This window comes from Borostomias antarcticus (genome assembly GCF_949987555.1).
Source record: "Borostomias antarcticus genome assembly, chromosome: 3".
Lineage (NCBI taxonomy): Eukaryota > Metazoa > Chordata > Actinopteri > Stomiiformes > Stomiidae > Borostomias > Borostomias antarcticus.
Window position 1 is genome coordinate 27532959 of NC_140236.1, and position 22991 is coordinate 27555949.

The following is a 22991-nucleotide window of genomic DNA, read 5'->3' on the forward strand; positions in this document are numbered from 1 at the left end:
TCTCTCTCTCTGTATTAGTTTGAGGGAGCATTAGCAGGCCCTACTCGCTGTTTTCATTATTTCATTGGGGCTTTGGTTGACTGCACGGGGCCAAGTAAAGTCTCTTCATTAGATAATTGCTATTGATGATGATGTAGGCCTACCCTCGGTCACACACCCTGGTTGCGACCATGGGATGTCGTCTGACCCAGATATCGTAGGCCCATGTCGTCATTTTGTATACAATATGCATTGTAAGAATATGTTTGTAAAAATATGCATATTCTCTATTGGCTTAAGGCTATGTTCAGCTTCAATTAAAAAACGTGTATGAATCACACGGGGATGTTGATCTGGGCCACTGCCTCCGAAGTCACCTCGCACCACTATGGCATAGACCAATATCTTCCCCAGAGGTGTGCCGGTAGTAATTTTTATAACCATATCTACCGTCTAATTCGGCAGATCTACGCGTACAAGACTCACTGAAAACATATTTAAATACAGAGAGATTTTTTTGTTTTAGCTCATTTTTATTTGCTCATAGATCACATAGAAAGGGCTTGTTTGTGACAGCTCATCCACTCCTATTTGGCATTAATGGTTTAATCCGCATTTGACAGGAAGAGCCGGGTGTTTACAGTTACAGCATACAGGAAGTAATTTCTTGGCTCCACGTTAGCAGTAACATCTCGCCGCAAAGTAGGTGAATAGTAAACTCTTTAATTGGAATATCAGGCGGTCTATTTACTGATATGATAACTGCCTTTCGTACTGACAGCCAATGCGATGGGCAATTTTAGCAAGGCTAGCTATCTAGCTTGGCCAGCTAGCAATCAATAGAAGTGCCACTCGAGTCACCAACCCTACACAGCCAGGTGAGCTAACACATAGCTAGCTTAGCTAAGCTAACGATACTTTAGGCAGATATTGACTAGATAACGTAAAAACACACTCAATGCATATGTACAATGTCAAGCTTGACCAGTAGCACTAACTATCCACCTGCTAACTAAGCTAAACTGCTAGCAGTAGATTGCCTGCGATAGCCCTACGACAAGGTGGCTGCGAGGAATCGCATATCAGATAATATGCTAGTTGGCTAGCTGTCTAATCAGGTGATCACGTCGTTAGGCTGGCTAGTAACCTAGCTAACGACGTTATGTAAGAGAGAGAGAGACCATATTCCTAACGCGAAGGCGCTGGAATACATAGCCCTAAAATACAAGTCTGAACACTTTTGTAGCTAACGTTAGCTAGCTAGCAGTTTCGTTTCCGCCACATTGACATTCCAGCTAACTGAATCAAATTAGCTACGCTAGCTACCATTCGCTAACTGCATAGGTAGCAGCTAATGTTAAGAATTAAATGCAGATGTTTGTTGCTGATTGATGTCTGTCATTCAATTTCCTCAACCTCCCAGACTGGGCATTGTTGAGCTGAGTTCTAGCTATATTTTGGCAGCTCACGAGTAGCAGTAGCCTATGTCCTGGCTGGTTTCTTGTCCTTGAACATCTCACTACATGCCCCCCCCTCTTTCTATCTCTCATTTCATCTGTGAATACAATATATTTCTCTGTTTTTAATATTCCAGATTAATTTTTAGAATTTCAAACTTTTAGATTGCTATTCTTGCACTTTGCCTTCAGCACTAGATTATCCTCTTATAGTATCTATATTAGTACTTGTTTTAGAGAGGAGATGCACTTCACTTTACTACCATTTAAGCGATCTAACTACATAGGCTATTTGTCTGCTTTCAGCAAGCACACACACTTCGGCTACGTCTTCAGAAATGTAGCTACCCTTTCTAGTTAACAGTAGCAAGCTACTGGTTAATATCCATGTTTAAATGGCTAACATGAACTCTTCTTATGCATGCTTTGATCACTATATATTTTCTGGTCAAAGGTATTGTGTGTGTAAAATCCCTGATTATCTATGGGAGGCTGGTGTGCCTGTGTTCACCGTGAGGTTACCATGGGTGTCCGCTGTCATGCCTGTGTAGTGTGACGTCAGCCCCCGGGGTCCTCGGCTGGATAGGCTGCGCCACCATGGGGGCGGAGAGCAGCGCGGCGCGGGGCTGTGTTCTGGAGGAGGCGCTCCTGACCCTGCCCTCGGGACTGACCATGTACTCCGCCCGGCTCCAGGACGGCAAGCCGGCCTCCGTGTTCGTTCACAAGCAGGGCAACGAAGACAAAGTCAACAAAGCTGCCAAGGTGAAGAAAAGTGTTGCGTTGTTAAGTTGTTCAGAGTAGCTTGAGGCATCTGCTATTTATTTTTGCTCAACGGGCTGGGGCGCTTACCATGTAAAGGCTAGGTTCGAATCCGTCCCACACCCTTTGCTGCATGTCTTCCTCTCTCTCTCTCTCTCTCTCTCTCTCTCTCTCTCTCTCTCTCTCTTTCTCTCTCTCTCTCTCTCTCTCTCTCTCTCTCTATCTCATCACATCACATCACACGCGAGCCCTCGCCCCCCCCTCACCCGTCGTCGTGTCTTGCAGCACCTGAAGACCCTGAGGCACCCGTGCCTGCTGCGCTTCCTGTCGTGCTCGGTGCAGGATGGGGGCATCCACCTGGTGACGGAGCGGGTGCTGCCCCTGGAGCTGCGGCTGGACAGCCTCTCCCCCGAGGAGGTCTGCGCCGGCCTCTATGACCTCCTGCAGGCGCTGGTGTTCCTGCACGAGAGGGTGAGAGCACACACACACACACACTGTAGGTACACACTCTATGAGAGATAGGGTGGAGGATTGGAGCACACACACACTGTAGGTACACACTCGATGAGAGATAGGGTGGAGGATTGGAGCACACACACACACACACAGTAGGTACACTATGAGATATAGGGTGGACGATTGGAGCACACACACACACACACACACGCGCGCAGACAGACAGACAGACACGCCCCTAGACTGGTGGTGTACAGTCCAGCTGGAAAGTCTGCACACCCCTTCACGTTTCCATGTTTTGATACGTTGCTTGGTATTCAGGCTCAAAGTTCCATTTTGGTTTCATCAGACCAGATAATCTTGATTGTCATGGTTTGAGAGTCCTCTAGGTGTCTTTTGGCAAACTCTAAGCTGGCTGTCATGTGCCTTTTACTAAGGAGTGGCTTCCGTCTGGCCACTCAACCATAAAGGCCTGATTGGTGGAGTGCTGCCTGGATGGTTGATCTTCTGGAAGTTTCTCCAGTCTCAACAAGGATACGCTGTCAGTGACCCTCGGGTTCCTGCTCTCCTCCCTGGCCAAAACCCGTCTTCCCCAATTGCTCAGTTCTTCCATTTATGAATGATGGTGGCCACTGTGCTCTTTGTGAACCAGAAATGGTTCTGTACTCTTCTTCAGATCTATGCCTTGACACAATCCTGTTTCTGAGGTCTGCAGATAATTTGTCAGTTCTTTGACCCCAAGGCTTGGAGTTTGCTCTGACATGCACTGTTAACTGTGGGCCCTTATATAGGCAGGTGTTAGCAATCCACAATCATGTCCAGTCAATTGAATTTACCACAGATCGACTCCAATTAAATTGTAGAAACATCTCAAACAGTATCGGTGGAAACAAAATGCACCTCAGCTCACTTTTGGGTGTCATATCAAAGGGTGTGCACACTTGTGTACACATGATTGTTTACATCTTGATGTTTAATAAATTAGCATAAATGTCTAATAACTTGTTTTCACTTTGTCATTATGGGCCATTTTGTGTAGAATTCTGTGACAAAAAATGAACTCAATCTATTGTAGAATAAGTCTGTAACATAATAAAACGTGGAGAAGGTGAAAGGGGTGTGTAGACTTTCCGGTCCACGCCCCCCTCCCGGTGCAGACTTTTCCATTCAGCGCTCCTCCTCACTCAACAAGCTTTTGTCAGCGTCGCAGTTTGACCCACATTTCAGTGATCCGAGCTTCTGCACTCTCTCATCCCTCAGGGGAAGTCAAGCCACAACAACGTGTGCATGTCGTCCGTGTTCGTCAGCGAGGACGGCCACTGGAAACTGGGGGGGATGGAGACCGTCTGCAAGTTCTCCGAGGCCACCCCTGAGGTCGCTAGCAGACAGCTCAACCATCGAGTTTAGCTATTTAATTGTATACTACAATGTGAAAGCTGAAAAAACAGCTGGCATGTAATGTTCTATTGTTTTTCTTATCAGTTTCTCAGCAGCATTCAGAATGTGAGAGAGGCGAGCACAGTCCCTCCAGAGGAGCAGGTGAGACAAACATTAGTGACAGGCAGTGATGAGCTTTGCACAATGTCCAGTTCACTACCATGTCCAGTTCACTACCATGTCCAGTTCACTACCATGTCCAGTTCACTACCATGTTGATGTTGACATTGAGATTGTTGATATTCCTGTTGACTATAGGTCGAAGGCTTTAAAACGCTGCCCGATAAACACGCCCACTCTCGAGACGGCTTCTCTTTTGGGATGATGGTGGAGACCCTGATCCCACTCCTGAATGGCTACGGTACGACTGTCTTTCTCATCCCACTCCTGAATGGCTACAGTACGGCCGTCTTTCAAGGCCTGGATCCGGTCGGCCCCTCTCATTCTCGCTATGAATAAAAGAGTTGGACGAGGTTGGCTGTTGAGAAGGTTTAAGAGCAGGACTAGTCTCTTGTGTTGAGAAGGTTGAAGAGCAGGACTAGTCTCTTGTGTTGAGAAGGTTTAAGAGCAGGACTAGTCTCTTGTGTTGAGAAGGTTGAAGAGCAGGACTAGTCTCTTGTGTTGAGAAGGTTGAAGAGCAGGACTAGTCTCTTGTGTTGAGAAGGTTGAAGAGCAGGACTAGTCTCTTGTGTTGAGAAGGTTGAAGAGCAGGACTAGTCTCTTGTGTTGAGAAGGTTGAAGAGCAGGACTAGTCTCTTGTGTTGAGAAGGTTGAAGAGCAGGACTAGTCTCTTGTGTTGAGAAGGTTGAAGAGCAGGACTAGTCTCTTGTGGAAAAGGAATCTGGTGACGGACGACTCTGTGTCATCTTTACTTTTTGAGATCTGACCTCTCCCTCGTTCTCTCCCTCTCCTCCTCCCTCGTTCTCTCCCTCCTCCCTCGTTCTCTCCCTCTCCTCCTCTCTCATTCTCTCCCTCCTCCCTCGTTCTCTCCCTCTCCTCCTCCTTCTTTCTCTCCCTCTCCTCCTCTCTCGTTCTCTCCCTCTCCTCCCTCGTTCTCTCCCTCTCCTCCTCCCTCTTTCTCTCCCTCCCTCTCCTCTCTTTCTCTCCCTCTCCTCCTCTCTCGTTCTCTCCCTCTCCTCCTCTCTCGTTCTCTCCCTCTCCTCCTCTCTCCCTCTCCTCCTCTCTCTTTCCCTCCCTCTCCTCCTCTCTCTTTCTCTCCCTCTCCTCTCTCTTTCTCTCCCTCTCCTCCTCTCTCTTTCTCTCCCTCTCCTCCTCTCTCCCTCTCCTCCTCTCTCGTTCTCTCCCTCTCCTCCTCTCTCGTTCTCTCCCTCTCCTCTCTCCCTCTCCTCCTCTCTCTTTCCCTCCCTCTCCTCCTCTCTCTTTCTCTCCCTCTCCTCTCTCTTTCTCTCCCTCTCCTCCTCTCTTTCACTCCCTCTCCTCTCTCCCTCTCCTCCTCTCTCGTTCTCTCCCTCTCCTCCTCTCTCCCTCTCCTCCTCTCTTTCTCTCCCTCTCCTCCTCTCTCCCTCTCCTCTCTCGTTCTCTCCCTCTCCTCCTCTCTCTGTCACAGTCTCTGCTGAGCTCTCAGAGAGTCTGAAGGGGACCCTGCGTGTTGGCCTGCTGAACTCTGACCCCTCGTCTCGGCCTTTTCTCAGCTCGCTGCTGACTCATGACTTCTTCAGGTCGGTTGTGTTACGCCTCTCTTGTCCCTTTGCAGTAAATGAAACATTAGGGTTGAGAGTTTGAGACATTTGTCGGATGTTTCTCAATATCCGATTCACTCAGGAAGTGGACAATGGGGATTTTGTAATTTGGGGATGTCACTATTTCCTAATGGCAGTTTGATAAGACCCAACTTTCACATCGACAGGAATGACTTTCTTGAGGTTATGAATTTTCTGAAGAGCCTGACCCTGAAAACAGAGGAAGAGAAGAATGAATTCTTCAAGTAAGCCTTTTAAATCTCCAGAAAATGGAAACTGTTTAAAGTGTGTTGTACAGTTTTTGTTTTCCTGTGTAACGTTAATCTGGGACCGCAAAGTTTACAGAAGTGTGTCTGTGTGTGTGTGTCTGTCTGTCTGTGTGTGTCTGTCTGTGTGTGTCTGTGTGTATGTGTCTGTGTGTATGTGTGTGTGTGTGTGTGTGTGCGCGTGTGTGCGCGTGTGTGTGTGTGTGTGCGCGTGTGTGCGTGTGCGTGCGTGCGTTCCCCTCACGCCTGGGCGTGGGCAGGTTTCTGCTGGACCGGGTCCAGACTCTCCCAGAGGAGCTGCTAGCGGCGCGCCTGGTCCCCAGACTCCTCAACCCCCTGGTGTTCGCTGAACCCACGGCCGTCAGGAGCTTCCTGCCTCACCTCCTGAAGCCAAAGAAGGGTACTAAGGCATCATACAGAGCACCAGTATTTGTTTTGTTAACGTCTGGCACTCTGGATAATAAACATCCTAATTCCCTGCGTGTGTCTGTCTCCTCCGTCCCCTCTGCTGGGTGGGACAGAGTCCCCAGGTGGAGGAGGGAGTGACGAGTGTCTCCTGTCCGCGTCCCTCTACCGTAAACATGTGGTCCCGCAGCTCCTCAAGCTCTTCAAGGTCAACGAGGAACACGTGCGCGTCGTGCTGCTGTCTCACATCCACGTCTACGCACAGTTCTTCTCCCACGACGATCTCAAGAACCAACTCCTACCTCAGGTTCTAAGCTACCTAATAGCTTCTACTCTGCTCCTAATAAGGGGGAGTGATGGAATAATAGCAAGTGTGCAGCAATGTCCCATGGACACAAATTAAGCCCACTTCATGATTAAACCTTATCCTTTCTATTCATTTTTCTTTCAAGTATTTGTCTTTGCCTGAACTAGTTATTCCCTCGCGTTTACCTCGGAAACCATCCTTTCCTCCTCTCTTTTCCACGGCAGGTTTTGCTGGGGATGAGGGACACGAACGACGCCCTCGTCGCCATGACGCTGCAGAGCCTGGCCGTGCTGGTGCCGTTGCTCGGGGCGCAGGTGGTGGTGGGCGGAGTCAGGACCAAGGTGTTCAAACGCACCTCGCCCAACTTCACCAAGTCGACAGACGTCACCCCAGAGAGTAAGAAGCACAGAGACAGACCGTGAAAAGATTCTGCCCTGGATGAGATCAGGCTTCTCCTTAGCTTTTTTCCCCCCCGTGCCCTAACCGATGTTTCCTTTCCTTGCCCCCTCCTCTCTTTCCTCCTCAGCCTCCCCTGTCCATATCGTGGGGGGGTCCCACCCCCAGATGGCCCAGCCCTCGAAGGTGCTGAGCCTGTTCCCCAAACCCTCAGGGGGAGAGGGGCTGGTCCTGGGGGGCATGGACAGTCTACAGGAGGCTAGGGAGACCCCAGAGCGATACCCACTGGCACCCAAATCTAGTAAGCGACCTCACACCTGTTCTAATTCATAATGGCCGTTTGCTTGTTTTGGGAGCCTTAAGAAGACTCAAAGAGCTTCTTAGCGCTAAGAAGGTTTCGGGAAACCCGGCCAATAGCATTTAAGTGAGTCGCATTTATTGCATATGAATAGCGTCTTTACATTCTTATTTCAGCTATGAATCGGGAGATGTCTCTACCTCTGAACGGCTTCAGCCAAAACAAGAAAGAGACGTCCAGGCCAGAGCAGCCGGAGAGGTCAGGGGGTCAGGGGGAGGACTGGCCAGACTGGAGCGACACCGAGGAGGGCGAGAGGGACGGCCGGGAGAGAGAGCAGCCGGTCCAGATCCACATACAGGCCCAGGAGAGACCAGTGCCCTCCGACCCCAGACTGGCCCTCCCGCCCCAGATCCCGGAGGAAGAGCAGGAGCCCTGGGACGACTTCGAGGACACGGAGCCCCCCTCTGACCACTCCCCCACCGGGCCCCTACCACCCGACCCCGTCATTCTCCGCCCGCCCACAGAGGGCGCCAGCGCAGCGTCGGAACCCCCGGTGGCGTCCTCCCAACCCCTCAAACTGAGCTCCCTCCTCCTCCTCCGCCCCCCCGCGGAGAGGAAGGCCTCCTCCTGGGAGAACGGGTGGGACCAGGAGGAGGAGGAGGGTGTCGGCGGCGCCCGGCCCCCGGACGCCAAGCCCAAGCCGCTGGCCGCACACAGGGACGGCGGGGCGGGGGGCCTGGGGGAGGAGTTTACCATCGAGGCCAAGAAGAAACCTGAGAGGGACGCCGAGCCTGACTTTTTTGCAGACATGGAACCGGACATCAAACTGTCGTCCGCGGCCCTGCTGCTGCTAGGGAACCGTAGCCTTGGCAACGCCGGACTGCAGATGGACCCCTCTATAGACACACTAACGCTCACCAGCAAGTTCGCAGCTGCTGATACAGCAGAGGTGAGCGCTTGTTTTGGATTCACTGGTTCAGACGTGGAGCAGTGATATGTTAATGCTTACAATGCACCCATCCTTAAAGCTTAGCGTAAACAACCTATTTCATGTAGGCTACTGTCTCTGCTGTAGCTAATCCAAAAAAGCAGTGTGCAATTCAGACCGGTCAAACTGAGAAACATAGCCTACATTATAGGCGTTAGCAACCAGCTTGTCAGAGAAGCCCTGTAGCCTACTACACTGTAGCGGTTCTATTGCCCCTGTATCAGTGCTCTACTGCCCCTTGTGGTTGCGGGATTTAATGTTGTTTTACCGCTGCCACTGTCGTTGTTGCGCTCACCACGACGAAGTATTGCAGTTTGGCTGACTGTTTGTTCTACTATGAGGACTGCACTGCAGTAGTAGGGGGCGGATGGGTAGACGAGGCAGGAAGGGTCGGTCGGTCAGTCAGTGGGTCAGTCAGCGGGTCGGTCAGCGGGTTGGTCAGCGGGTCAGTCAGTCAGTGGGTGTCAGTGGTTCGGTCAGTCAGTGGGTGTCAGTGGGTCGGTCAGCGGGTCAGTCAGCGGGTCGGTCAGCGGGTCGGTCAGTCAGTGGGTCGGTCAGCGGGTCAGTCAGTGGGTCAATCAGTGGGTCGGTCAGCGGGTCGGTCAGTCAGTGGGTCAGTCAGTGGGTCGGTCAGTGGGTCAGTCAGTGGGTCGGTCAGCGGCTCGGTCAGCGGGTCAGTCAGTGGGTCGGTCAGTCAGTGGGTCGGTCAGTCAGCGGGTCGGTCAGTCAGTGGGTCAGTCAGTGGGTCGGTCAGTGGATCAGTCAGTGGGTCGGTCAGTCAGTGGGTCGGTCAGTGGTTCGGTCAGTCAGTGGGTCGGTCAGTCAGTGGGTCAGTCAGTGGGTCAGTCAGTGGGTCGGTCAGCGGGTCGGTCAGCGGGTCGGTCAGCGGGTCGGTCAGTGGGTCGGTCAGTGGGGTCAGTCAGTGGGTCAGTCAGTGGGTCCGATAACAGAACCCTTGGAACTTATCGTAGATACCCTCAATTCTCAGAGGCTCCATACAAATGCCTGCTGTACACCTTCCTGATCAATGCTGACTAGGGATGTTAATAGTTAATCGACTATCGATTAATTGCCGATACGAATTTACTCGAGTAAGATTTGGTGACTCGATTAATTGCTTTTTTAAATTGAATTTTTTGGGGGGAACGAACGTTATCAACGGGAATTGCGTGAAATGTAATCATGATTTAAGGTCTGACTGCACATGAGGGCGCCACGCCATGTAGTAAAGGTTAACTGGGATGCCGGGAAATTTCAACGGCACAGCGGAAGAAGACAAAAAAATGAAGCTAGCAAAGCGCAGTCCAGCGCGGGACATTCTTATCAATTAATCGACTATCGTTTGTTAAGGTTAACAGTTATCGATTAATGAAATTCCTTGAAATTTGCAAGCCTAATGCTGACCTGTTTTCATCTCTGTGTTCCTCCCCGCAGACGGAAGCAGAAGGATGGGGTGATGGGGACGAGCTGAACTGGGAGAACTCCTGGTGATCAGCTCTGACCCGGCTCTGGTAGTTCATACAGCCATGTTTGAGGCCAGCCACTGGAGCGATTCAGTTCCCAGGATGCACCACTCAACAGGACCCGTTTTCTCAAACAGCCAATCGGGTTCAGTCATTATCATTCCACACAGTCATGTAGTAGGGATTAGGAAAATCTGTTGGGATGTGAAACCGAAGATTTTCTGATTGAGATGTGCCCTTACTGTGACGGTCCTGGCATCTATATCCTCATGATTGAGATGTGCCCTTACTGTGACGGTCCTGGCATCTATATCCTCATGATTGAGATGTGCCCTTACTGTGACGGTCCTGGCATCTATATCCTCATTAGCAAAGGACTCATGTTGATGAAAGCTTTCTACCTGAAAGAGCTCTTTTTCAAACTTTTGCAGTTTTGAGCAGAGTCTGAAATCGGAAGGCTCTCTCATAGTTCCTTCCTTGCCAAAATCTCATAGGAAAATGTAGACTTAAGTGAATTTCTACTACTTTTGTCATCAGGTTTTCTCTAGTTTTGTTGTGCCATACAGGCCTACTGTACATTTCACAACTGGCATTATGATTTTGAGGACCTTTGAGAGGACACTGAGACTTCTGTGAGCATAGTTGGACTTTAGTGGGCTTGGCACTTTGAATGAATGTGAAATGTAGATTTACATTTCAAACAGATGTAATTTATTTGTATATTTCTGGTTGCTGGTGGAATAAAAGGTTTTATGGTTCTTTGAGTAACCCAGTTTCTTCATCTCTGGGTCCAGACTGACACACAAACCTATTAGCACACCCAGACACTTCATTACCGTCTGACGAGACCAGTTAGACTTTCTGAGAACTAGCCTGTATTTCACACTCAGATACATATAAACTGTGGAAGATGTGGGCAGTTTAAATGCTTCTTCCTGCCCAGTAAAGGCCTCCATCTAAGCCCCATATGAGGGCCTAGTGGTTCTGGTTCACTTGCTGTGTGAACGGAGACTGATGTCAATAAATACTTCGTTTCAACTGCCCCATACTGTGAGGTGATGGTTTTGGTGAGTGACTGGATTCATGCCCATACTCAAGATATGCAGACTAACGGACAATAAGAGGATATTCAGCACATAAAACGGAACAATTCGTGCCCAAATAACGCCAACCCAGAACACAGCTGAATATACAAATGTAGTAAAGTTTAATAAACAATTATTTGGCGCTCAGGCCTGACCATTAGTTGACCATTTTTCCTGTGTAAATATCTCTAAAAGGAGGAAACGGAAAAGAAAACATCAGTTGATACAGATACAAACAGGTTTTTTCCCCAAAACTGCACAATTGCCGGAGCGGTTTTATTTTATGTGAAAAACAACAGTTTGCAGAGTACATAAACAGGCGAGTCGCTAGCTCGCTGGCGGCCCGGCCGTCCTAGTCTGGGTCAGCAGGGTCTCCAGGTCCTGTAGTCTGGACGCTAGCCACGGTGGAGGGGAGGCTGGTGCGAGGGCGTCCCCCTGGGCGAGGGCGAGCAGGGCCCTCAGGGCTCCCTCAGCGGTCTGGAGGTGGCGCTCGTACTCCTCACAGCTGGCCTCCTGACGAGCTCTCTTAGGACGGGGCTGATGGGAAGACAAGTAATGTTGTTGTGAACGTGAAGTTCAAGGCCGGGTCAACCATCCACTTCCTTGCAGAGAATTGTCATTAGTGTGATTCATGGGACAAATATTTCTCAATATTTTCTCACTTTCATTCTTAGCTGCAACTGATCATAAACACTGACGAGTAGTGAGCGATCAACATCTAACAATAGCAGAGGGGTTAAACCGCCAACAGAGGAAATGAGATCCAGTGGTAACATTGTAATCATCTACTCAGGAAGATCCACTCCGATGATTCATGACACCACCCAGGGTAAAAAACAACACAGACAATATTATTTCTGTGATAATGTGTTTCCTGTGCGGGTCGGGTCACCTCTGAGTCAACAGGGTCGTCGTTGTCGTCCCGAGCGGCGGCAGCAGGCTGGTGCCCGGCTATTTCCTCACCGCGCTCCAGTCTCTCGTTGTGCCGCTGAATAACAGGCGCCTCTAGTTTGAGTCTCTCCAGTCTCGTCTCCGTCGTTTCCTTACTGTCAACGGTCTGCACAGACAAGCACACACACATGGGACTGATCTTAGCTCCAATCCATCAATCAATCAAATTGTATTTGTATAGCACATTTCATACAAAGTAATCTCAATGTGCTTTACATACAGAAATAAGATAAGAGAAATGTATAAATATGGCACACTAGTAGACAATAAATATATAATAAACAATACATCCCTTTCCCGCCCACAACCAAATACATAGAAGAGAGAGAGAGGAGAGAAGAGAGAGAGGCAGACAAATAAACAGGCACTAATTATTCGTAGGCCTGGGAGAATAAATGGGTTTTCAGCTTAGTTATAAAGGATGAGACAGTTGTGGAATGTCTCAGATCATCAGGCAACTTGTTCCAGAGTTTTGGGCCGTAGTGACTGAAGGCACCTTCATCGGATCTATTGGCATGATAATAATGAACGTGGTGGTGGCATTCCTTGGGTACCTTGCTGAGGAAATTCACCACTTTGTTTTTGGTCTCCTCGGTGGACAAGCTGTGAGAGATCACCTCCTCATGGTTAGTGACCTGAAACATAGAAATGACACTGATGTCAGTCACCATACAATGAACCCCAAAGCATGCGTTTGCTGTTTCAGTTGAGATGAACATCCACAAGTAGGAACTAGAATAACAAACTTTTTATGGCTACATGAGTGTAATTTATAAAATACTTTTTTTTTCTTCATATTTATTTCCATGAAAACGTGTTATCTTAAGAGATACTCAGCCCAATACCTCTGCGAAGTGAGCAAATGCCTCCAGAGTGTGTTGGTGCACCAGCCAGGAGGTCTCCTCCAGCAGGGCCCCGAACAGACCGCTCAACCTGGGCAGCACCTCGTTCTGTAGGACGCATGCGTGAGTACGCACACAACACACATGAATTGAATTGAAACCTTTATTGCCCCAGAGGGGAATTTGTTTAGCACACGTCAAGCATACATACAGTAACTACGCCCATCACCAACACTGCAAAGTCACCAACCACCATCATAGTCATCACCATCCTCACCAACATCATCACATCAACATCATCATCACTGCAACAGGCATCAACAGCTGTTCAATCATTTAATGCTTCTCGGTACAAAGGAAGTGCTGGGTGGTTTTGTCCTTGTTTTGGGCATTCTAAACCTGCGTCCAGAGGGGAGTAGGGGGAACTCTGAGAAGAGTGGATGGAAGGATCGTCCAGTATTCGTCTGGCAAGGTTGATGGTATACTGATCAGGGAGCTGAGAGATACTCTGAACATCTGAGCCAGTGATTTTCCTCTTAACGGACGGCACGGTACAGGTTTCCACAGGTGACGACGTGGAGGGAGTGAGACGGACGCCTTGCTCACCTGGCTATCCGGAGGGACGAAGACCTTCCCGAGAGACGCCAGGAAGTCCAGGGCGGCCAGCGCCACGTCGTCTGGACACTTGTGAGAGACCAGCGCTCCCACACAGACTAGAGCCTGGAACCAAATCAGTCCAACCCGCTCGGCATGAATGCGAAGAAACAACGTAGAAGGAGAATGAATCGTATTAACAGAGCGATATACTGCACCTGACAGATGACCTGGGGGTCGATGTTCTTCACCAAGATGGCCGACATGGAGAGGAGGATTCGCAGTGTGCACTGAAGGACCGGGTGTGTTTGCACCTGAGGGTGTAGTGGGTAATTAGCCGTGTGTGTGCGTGCGTGCGTGTGTGTCTGTGCGCGTGTTATGTTTCTCACCTGGCTGGGACACATCCGAGCCCAGAGTTGTGTGACTGTCCCCAGAGCAGCAGACATGCACTCTGCCTCAGCAGATTCACCTCGGACCACAACAAGCAGGGACAACAGCGCCACATTCTGGGGAAAAGAGGTACTGTCACACACACAAAATTATTTTGCCACGCTAGAAGCCAGAAGTCTTACGGGCACTTAATAACCGCTGGATATGCACCGGCATATATGTAGAACGGTGGTAACCTGACTGTCTCATAATGGTGTTTCATCAACCTTTTCTGTTCTCAATGTGATAAACAAGCTCATCTAATACACGCATATCGTCCCTGGACCCCCTGCTGTTCCAACACGATAGGAAGTGTGCTATCACAATACTGCAGCCTTGTGCTTGGCAGCCACACACTTCCTCTCTCACTCTTCCTCTCTCTCACCGTCTTTCACTCTCTTCCTCTCTCTCTCACTGTCTTTCACTCTCTCTTCCCCTTTCTCTCAGTCTCTCTCTTCCTCTATCTCTCTCTTCCTCTCTCTCTCACTGTCTTTCACTCTCTTCCTCTCTCAGTCTCTTCCTCTCTCTCACCGTCTTTCACTCTCTCTTCCTCTCTCTCACTGTGTTTCACTCTCTTCCTCTCTCTCACTCTTCCTCTCTCTCACTGTCTCACTCTCTTCCTCTCTCTCTCACTGTCTTCCACACTCTTCCTCTCTCTCACTCTCTTCCTCTCTCTCTCTGTCTTCCTCTCTCTCTCACTGTCTTCCACACTCTTCCTCTCTCTCTCACACTCTTCCTCTCTCTCTCACACTCTTCCTCTCTCTCTCACACTCTTCCTCTCTCTCAGTCTCTTCCTCTATCTCTCACACTCTTCCTCTCTCTCTCTTCCCCTCTCTCTCTCTTCCCCTCTCTCTCTCTTCCCCTCTCTCTCTCTACTCCATCACACCCTCCCTGGCTTGGCTTGACCACCCTTGTGGCCGTGAGCACGACAGTGTCTCTCCTCACCACTTTGTCCAGCTGTCCTAGTTTGTGTCCTCCCTGTTGCCAGTCCGTGAGGGTGGCGTTGGCGAGGGAGACCACGCCCTCCTGCACCCTCTGGCGGGCCTCGGGGGAGAGAGCGCGCAGGACCACCTGACTCCACACCGGGAGGGTCTCCACCTGGGAGGCCGGGTATCGCTCCACCAGCTCCAGCTACCACACACACACACAGACGCACGCACGCACGCACATGGCATGAAATAACACACATACTGCACACGCACACAAACACACACACACGTGACATGAAATGACACACGTACTGTACACACACACGTACACAAACACACAACTGCGACATGAAAAATACACACATCCGTGACCTGTAATACACACACATCCGTGGCCGTGACACATAGAACAGACAAGGCAGACTGACTGACACACACACACACACACACACACACACACACACACACACACACACACACACACACACACACACACACACACACACACACACACACACACACACACAGTAGGCGTTTGACGGTCCCTGGTGTGTGTGCTCTGACCTGGTGGCCGGGGGTCATGAGGAACACCAGGCGTCTCAGCAGCAGGCCCAGGTGGGACAGCTGGTAACACCCCACCGGACACACCTTCACCTGGGGGAGGTGGGGAGGGAGGGAGGGAGGGAGAGAGGGAGGGATAGATAGATACATACTTTATTAATCCCCTTGGGGAAATTCGGGTGTCTCGCCACTCTGAGGGAGGGAGAGAGGGAGAGTGGCACAGACAGGATGAAGGTGTGGAGAGGGTGGTATGGAAAAGAATAGGGAGGGTGTGTGTGGGGGGGGGGGAGTATATGAAAAACTGTCAGTTGGTAGGCTAGTTTTTCGGCACCGTTTCACGACACAGGGTTTGGGACAGGTGTCCCATTCCCCCCCCGCCCCCAGATCCAGCAACACCAATTCTCACCTCTGTCGGGGTGTCACCGCACCCTCGGCGGACTTCCCCTGCCCCCCCCCCTGCCCATAGAGAACGAATTACACTCCTACCGCACTGGTCACCAATGGAGGGAAAGGTCACGAATAGTGTGGCGCGAACTCACCAGGTCGGCCGCGAGGAGGACGTGATGCAGACACAGTTCGGCTGTCCCATACCTGAGGAGAGGGACACAGGTCAGGGACACGAGACCTGCGCCGTCCAAGGGGGACCGACAGGTCCGTGGGAGCCGGCATGCTTCCTACAGATCGCCAGCTGTCCCCCCTGGAGGTCTGAGTAACGCTTTTGTTCACTTTCGTTTTATATGAGGCTGATAATAAACAAGATGTGATTTAGAGGAAAAGAGAGCCGGTCCCCGGGGGGGGGGGTGAGCTCACCGGACCAGGAAGCACCATGTGTCGGTGGCCAGGAGGGCTGTCTGGGGGTCCGGCAGCAGCACAGCCTCCAGCAGACACCGCTCCTTAGACGGGGGGAGAGAGAGAAAGAGAGAGAGAGAGAGAGAGAGAGAGAGAGAGAGAGAGAGAGAGAGAGAGAGAGAGAAAGCAGGATTATGAGAAAACGCAGGGACAAATCTCAAGGAAAATCCCCAGTGGCAGGATATCCTGCGCAGACATCCTCTGGTAGAGTTCAGTACATTAGGGAAATACTGTAGTCGACCGCTCACGCACTACAGGAAACGTGTGAAATAACCTGATAAAGAGAAATACTGCGTGGAAAATGATATTTTGATAAACGGCAACTAAAATGTAAACATGCTACAAACAAAATTCCCTGAAATTCCATGACATGGAATGTCTGGAATAGACTTAAAATAAACCCATGATATTCCAGAAACTCCATGACCATGGGAACCCTGTCTGAAGTCATCTCCGGCCTGCTTCTTATGGTCTGGCAGGAAATGTCAGAGATTCAGATATAAAACTATTTGAAAACTATTTCCTCCTATTTACCTGCCCTCAGACATGGGGCGGCATCAGAGCCAAATCATGATTTGCCCAAATTACAACCAACAAGGCACTGCACTGAATAAACACCGAATCCCAGTTCTGTAACAGACAACGCAAATGTTTGGGCCGTCTACGAGAAGTCTCTTTCTCTCCTGAAGTCTCTTTCTCTGCTAAAGTCTCTTTCTCTCCTGAAGTCTCTTTCTCTCCTGAAGACTCTTTCTCTGCTGAAGTCTCTTTCTCTCCTGAAGTCTCTTTCTCTGCTGAAGTCTCTTTCTCTCCTGAAGTCTCTTTCTCTCCTGAAGTCTCTTTCTCTGTTGAAGTCTCTTTCTCTGTTGAAGTCTCTTTCTCTGTTGAAGTCTCTTTCTCTGTTGAAGTCTCTTTCTCTGTTGAAGTCTATTTCTCTGTTGAAGTCTCTTTCTCTGCTGAAGTCTCTTACTCTGCTGAAGTCTCTTTCTCTGCTGGTCTCTTTCTCTGTTGAAGTCTCTTTCTCTGCTGGTCTCTTTCTCTGTTGAAGTCTCTTTCTCTGCTGAAGTCTCTTTCTCTGCTGAAGTCTCTTTCTCTGCTGGTCTCTTTCTCTGTTGAAGTCTCTTTCTCTGCTGAAGTCTCTTTCTCTGCTGAAGTCTCTTTCTCTGCTGGTCTCTTTCTCTGTTGAAGTCTCTTTCTCTGCTGAAGTCTCTTTCTCTCCTGAAGTCTCTTTCTCTGCTGAAGTCTCTTTCTCTCCTGAAGTCTCTTTCTCTCCTGAAGTCTCTTTCTCTCCTGAAGTCTCTTTCTCTCCTGAAGTATTTCTCTGCTGAAGTCTCTTTCTCTGCTGAAGTCTCTTTCTCTGCTGGTCTCTTTCTCTCCTGAAGTCTTTCTCTGCTGGTCTCTTTCTCTCAGCCTGCTGAAGGCAGGAATGTTCATCCTTTATTCCGCCTCAGTGTTCTGTATTAAAGGGACGATCACGGAATGGGGGGTCATTTTCTTCGGCCTTTAAGCAGCAGCGGAGGTCGTCACGGAGCCGAGTCGACGTCTTTATGCGTTACGCCGGCTTCGTTTGGTTCGGTGGAAACAAGAGAAGCCGGCATAATGAGGGGTCTTCTTAACGGCGATACAGCGGGATCTCTGTTCAAAGAGGGTTTGACTATCCCATTAATAATAGTGAGCTCAGTGCGTGGTGTAGTTTGCGGGCCTTACCAGTAGGGGGAAGTGTTCTGGGGGCAGTGCAGCCACGCAGGCACAGAGGTGCACGCACACATGATGGTGCAGGGTGACCGTCCCCTGGGCCTGACCCCTCAGCATCACCCCCGGCAACAGCACCGGCGCGCAGCGCTCCACGTAGCAGCGCTGGAAACTCTGGAAGACAGCGCGGAAGAGAGGGAGCCTGGCGAGGAGGAGGAGGAGGACGAACGGAGGAGGAGGACGAAGACAAACGGAGGAGGCGGAGGGCAAACGGAGGAGGAGGAGGAGGAGGAAGACAAATGGAGGAGGAGGAGGACGAGGACAAACGGAGGAGGAGGAGGAGGAGTGCAGAGGGACGGAGTGTGGTCAATGTGAGTGGCTTGACACGTAAAAGCACTTTGACCTAGTGGCTTGTTCCCGGTCAGATGTTGAGTTACATTGTTGGCAGCATAAGATATATAAATATATATTGTGTGTGTGTGTGTGTGTGTGGGGGGGGTACTTACCTGGGTGTCTCCTCTGGGAACTGGCTGCCGCTGTACCAGAGCTGTAGCACCTCCTCTGGCTGGGAGGACAGCTGACCCAGGACACTCACCAGCAGGAGACACTGAGGCAGCTCACACTCAGGGTTAAACTCTATACGCACGCACGCACGCACGCACACACACATACAAGGGGTCACAAAATGTTAAGAAACAAGGTAGCAGGGTTATATACCTGACATAACATTCATGGAGTCATTGTCAACATTGACTGTGGGGAGTGGTTATGTAAGAGTACTCCTGAGATGATGAAATGACATCACGAACAATATTAGAAGGTTCTTGGGCCAAAGAAAACACGTTGCCAGAGTAGCCATTGTATTACAGGCTGACCCCTGACTGCAGAAGGAAATGGACAGCATATGTCATCTATATATATATGACAATATAATCTTGTGTGTGTGTGTGTGTGTGTGCAGGCGTTTGTCACAGTGACAAACATCTCACAGTGTAATGTAGCATGCTGTGGGGTCATCATGGTGGAAAGAGGAAAGCATACATCAACTCCACTCTGACTAAAAGGGCAACGTGTGGAAGCAAATGTCGAGGAGAACTTCAACTCACGCAGGTCTTCTTTGAGGACAGCCTCGGCGAATGGCCTCAAGGGTAACAGCTGGCAGAGGAGGGCATCCAGGGGCACCAGGGCTGCCGTGGTCAGTTCCTCAGAGAGAGGGGGGGGCAGCACAGGGGCACAGAGGCTGGGAGAAAACAAACTGGGGGGGACCATAAACTTGACAACAGTGAAGATTGTCTTGATTTATTTGTATAGCTTAACATTTGAGTCAAAACAGGATAGTATGAGTGGTCGCATGAGAGACACTTTACCTGAGGACTTTGAGATAGATCTGATGAAAGTGGCCACAATACTTTGCCAGAAAAGGTTTGAATTCCTGTTTTGAGAGAGTGCTAAATATGAGCCCCAGTGATCTTGTACTTTATATAATCATAGAAAAAAAACAACAGAAAAAAACCTCACCTTTATGTAGTGAACTAAAGTGTTGGCAAAGAATCTACACATCTTGGCGTTTTTCTGGAACAACTTGTATTCTGGGCACTGTGTAAAAAATACAAAAACTCAAATTCGAAAAAGAGACAGAAGACGTCCATCAAGGGACTTTTTCACCCGTCATCACCCACGTGCAAAAACTCTCTAATAGAACTAAAGACACAGTGTGGGAGCGTTGTCCTGAACTGACCAAAAGCATATTGTACTCCACAAAAATGGTGGTTCCTCATCAGCAGTATGCATGTGTATGTGTGTGTATGCGTGTATTAGCATGTATTTAACAAATGCCAAAAGATAGATTCAATGTGACCGATTCCCCTACTGTACCTGCAGGTAGAGATTAACGGTGTGAAAATTTCATATCACAATTATAGTGACCAAAATTATCATGGTTATCAGTATTATCGCGGTTTTGTAAAAAAGTGCTGACATTTTTCTAAAACACACACACACACAGAAATAATTTTTTCAACAAGTTTTATATTGAAAACCACAAATAAAATTAGAAGCGCTTTTTTTTGCATAAAGATTAAAATAATGCGTCTTTCAGACTGTTGCTAGCTTTGGTTGATGCTGGACAGTATAGCGCTTATGGTTCCATCCCTACCTGCAGGCCAGCCTGTTTGACCTGCTCCGCCAGCTCCAGGCAGCTGTGGAGGGACGACAGGAGGTCAGCGCACAGTCTGGCACTGATGTCTCCGTGACGAAGATGCTCCTCTACCAAAGCCTGGTGCTTCACACTCTGCCTGAGCACAGCAAAACACCCCGCAGTTAGCCCAGGTTCCCCAGACTGTCAAAGAGACAGTTTGTTGACAGACTGTTTGCTGTGTGCTCTTATATATGTTCTTATGTTGGTCTATGTGTATAACCTCTGTGTGTGTGTGTGTGTGTGTGTGTGTGTGTATGTGTGTGTGTGTCTGTGTGTGTGAATATTGTTTTAGAGGAAGCTCTTACGACATTTCGTTATACTTGTATAATGACAATAAAGCTTTCAATTCAATTCAATTCATAGAGGATACGGAGCGTGATCTTGGTGCTGAGGTAAGTGAGGAACTATGTTAAGTGGTGTCTGCTTACTTGATAATACATTTCCATGTGTTGGCGTGCAGTGCTATGTCCAGGTTGGAGATCACAGAGCATATATCCAGCAGACTGTGAATCACTTAGAGAAATAAAGACAGAGTTACAAATGTAATTCATGGCATTTTTACCGTAGTGCTCCTTAGTCTGCTCATATGGACACCTGTGATGATGTCACACCTGTGATGATGTCAGAGGCTTGGTTCTCCGAGGCGCTGTCCTCCAGGGAGACTCTGTCCAGCAGCTCCATCAGGCCTTTCTGGAGGGAGTAGGCCTCCTTGAACATGGCCTGCAGCAGGTCGGCCACCAGAGACAGACAGCCACAGTACACCACCTCACTGTCCTGGGGGAGAAAGGCACACATGGAGCTCTGCTTCTGAGTCCCACACCTCCTATGGTCAATGTCCACTAAATATTTGCCTGAAGTCATTTTCAACAGAGGCAAGCAAGTGTATGCGCAGGGGATGGTTGGTGTGCAGTGAACAGGCCAGCCAGGGGACCGAAAAGTGTCCAGCCCCTCTACTTTATGCAAATTGAGGCAAACTTCAGAGGTGTACTGACCAATCGTGAAAGGACAGATTTGTAAAGGTCGGTGGTCATCCAATCAGTGCTCACTTTGTGCACTCTCCTCCTCACATTTCATTTGAATGCCAACGCAAGTTTGGGCAACCGCGCAAAGCAAAGACTTTTCACCACTACTACGCAGTCTTTATAAAAATCAAGACTGAAGACTTTTCTTTTTGCCGCTGCTTTTTATTAAATCAAATAATTATTCATTTATACACTGCACTGTAACTTTTATTCCTGTATTTTGTTTTAAATGTCCTTTTTTGCATTTCGTTTTATATGACCTTTTATGTGTTGCACTTTGTCTTGATGCTTTTAATGTCTAATTTAAAGCACTTTGAATTGCCTTGTTGCTGAAATGTGTCATACAAATAAACTTGCCTTGCCTTACTCTTATCTTATAACGGTATTCACCTTGCAATGCTGGAAGGTGTCCTTCAGGACTCTGAGGACGCAGGAGGGTAAGGAGCGGATGGCAGCCAGGGCCGGGGCCTCCTCGAAGGAGCAGACGTGACGCACACAGGCTGAAAGAGCCCCCAACACCTGCACCGTTACCTGAAAGGTTGGGAGATGCTATATTCAACTATGTCTTTCATGTGTCAACGGGAAGATAAAATAAACAATTCAGAACAAACCTGTAGAGCGTTCCTTAGAAATGTGCGTAGTTCAGTGTTTTGACTGGTTAGCCCTCCAACTTGGCTAGCGATCTCTTCCATCAGGCCATCAAACACATTGACCACCTGCAGACATGTCAACAGGTGAGCACTAGTGCACACACCACACACACACTCTCTCTTTCTCACAGATGGTGTGCAGATGGGAGGTATTTATAGAGGATCATGTTAAACCAATGCAACCCTATTACCCTCACACCCCTAAACTCCACCCCAACAGAAACCTCAGCCAGCTGAGCTCAAGCTGAGTCCAAAGACACCACTAATGGTATTTATACAGACAAATGAGTTCACATTGGTTATATGCGCATGGATTTAAATGAGAAGGCGCCATCCAACCTATATTCAAATAAGCGAGAAATTGTGGTGTACAGTACCTTAGGCAAGATCTTTGAGAAGCACTCATCCTCCAGCTCTGAGAGACCAATGTGGGGGAGGAACATGTCTGTGATTATTTTCAACACACCTGTAGGGAAGCAGAAAGAGAGAGTATGAAATCTTCTCAGGAACTTTGTATTGATAATTCTATTCAATGGCAAAAAAAAAGAAAAAAAGACAGGCCTGTGAAAATGTAATAGGGATGGGATGGCTTATCACACACCCAATTGCATTTTCGCTTAGATACGTTTGAATTAGACTGAGCCAACATCCACAGCACAACACAAAATGGTAATGTCTAAAATTGTAGACTTACGGATATGTTCATCCCAGCTCTCTGAGCCGTGATTGATGGTGTAAAGACAGTTAAAGATCAATCAAAGTATTGTAACAGAGGAAACATATGACAACAATTCAGCCAAGCCTTCCAAACCCCAACATCATGACAAAATGAGTGTCCAATGGTGACAGAGGCTTCTGAAAGGATATGATGAGTTTGGGAAGGACATATTTGAGCTCCTGTCGACAGGTGTCTTGACTCCACTTAACGACCTCCTCCAATATAGTGGTCTGCGACATTGTGACAGCTAACTGGTTGTGTAGTGTAACCAGTCGTACGTCTGCCAAGCTAAATTACGTTAGCACTAGCTTGTTAGCTAACGTTAGAATAGGCCTAATTGGCGTTAGCTACTAGTTACTAGTAGAAGAACAGCGTCCCTGTTAACTTTCATTTCAAAACTTCAGCCATCTCCAGGAAAACAGCATTTTACATTCAGTACGCGCCATGTCTAAGTATAGTTAGCTAATAAAACGATTAGCCTGTTTAATAGTAGCCTTTAAGTCAGCTAGTTACGTTACATTACATAGCTAGCTACCGAGATAGCAAAATGTTTTGACCTGCACG

At 48.8% G+C, this 22991-nt stretch overlaps 2 protein-coding genes across 2 annotated transcripts; one reads left to right on the forward strand and one right to left on the reverse strand.

The window, feature by feature from the left end:
- The first annotated feature begins 662 nt into the window (after positions 1-662).
- Positions 663-10659, forward strand: scyl3 (SCY1-like, kinase-like 3). Its single transcript, XM_084436336.1, has 14 exons — positions 663-857; positions 1988-2198; positions 2481-2666; positions 3912-4025; positions 4134-4190; positions 4347-4449; positions 5656-5767; positions 5956-6033; positions 6315-6454; positions 6576-6766; positions 6991-7162; positions 7293-7463; positions 7637-8409; positions 9883-10659. The coding sequence occupies exons 2-14, from the start codon at positions 2034-2036 to the stop codon at positions 9937-9939; spliced, it is 2319 nt and encodes a 772-aa protein (XP_084292462.1). The 5' UTR covers positions 663-857; positions 1988-2033; the 3' UTR covers positions 9940-10659.
- A 613-nt stretch (positions 10660-11272) lies between these two features.
- firrm (fignl1 interacting regulator of recombination and mitosis) lies at positions 11273-22666 on the reverse strand (the record flags this gene model as incomplete). The annotated part of the gene is made up of 24 exons (XM_084436290.1): positions 11273-11533; positions 11889-12053; positions 12502-12582; positions 12793-12897; positions 13396-13509; positions 13602-13697; positions 13773-13889; positions 14758-14943; positions 15306-15395; positions 15842-15893; positions 16113-16195; positions 17856-18042; positions 18347-18476; positions 18947-19095; positions 19208-19272; positions 19359-19436; positions 19996-20134; positions 20466-20550; positions 20649-20811; positions 21450-21590; positions 21671-21775; positions 22087-22175; positions 22404-22443; positions 22577-22666. The coding sequence occupies 24 exons, from the start codon at positions 22664-22666 to the stop codon at positions 11324-11326; spliced, it is 2760 nt and encodes a 919-aa protein (XP_084292416.1). The 3' UTR covers positions 11273-11323.
- Between the last annotated feature and the right edge of the window lie 325 nt (positions 22667-22991).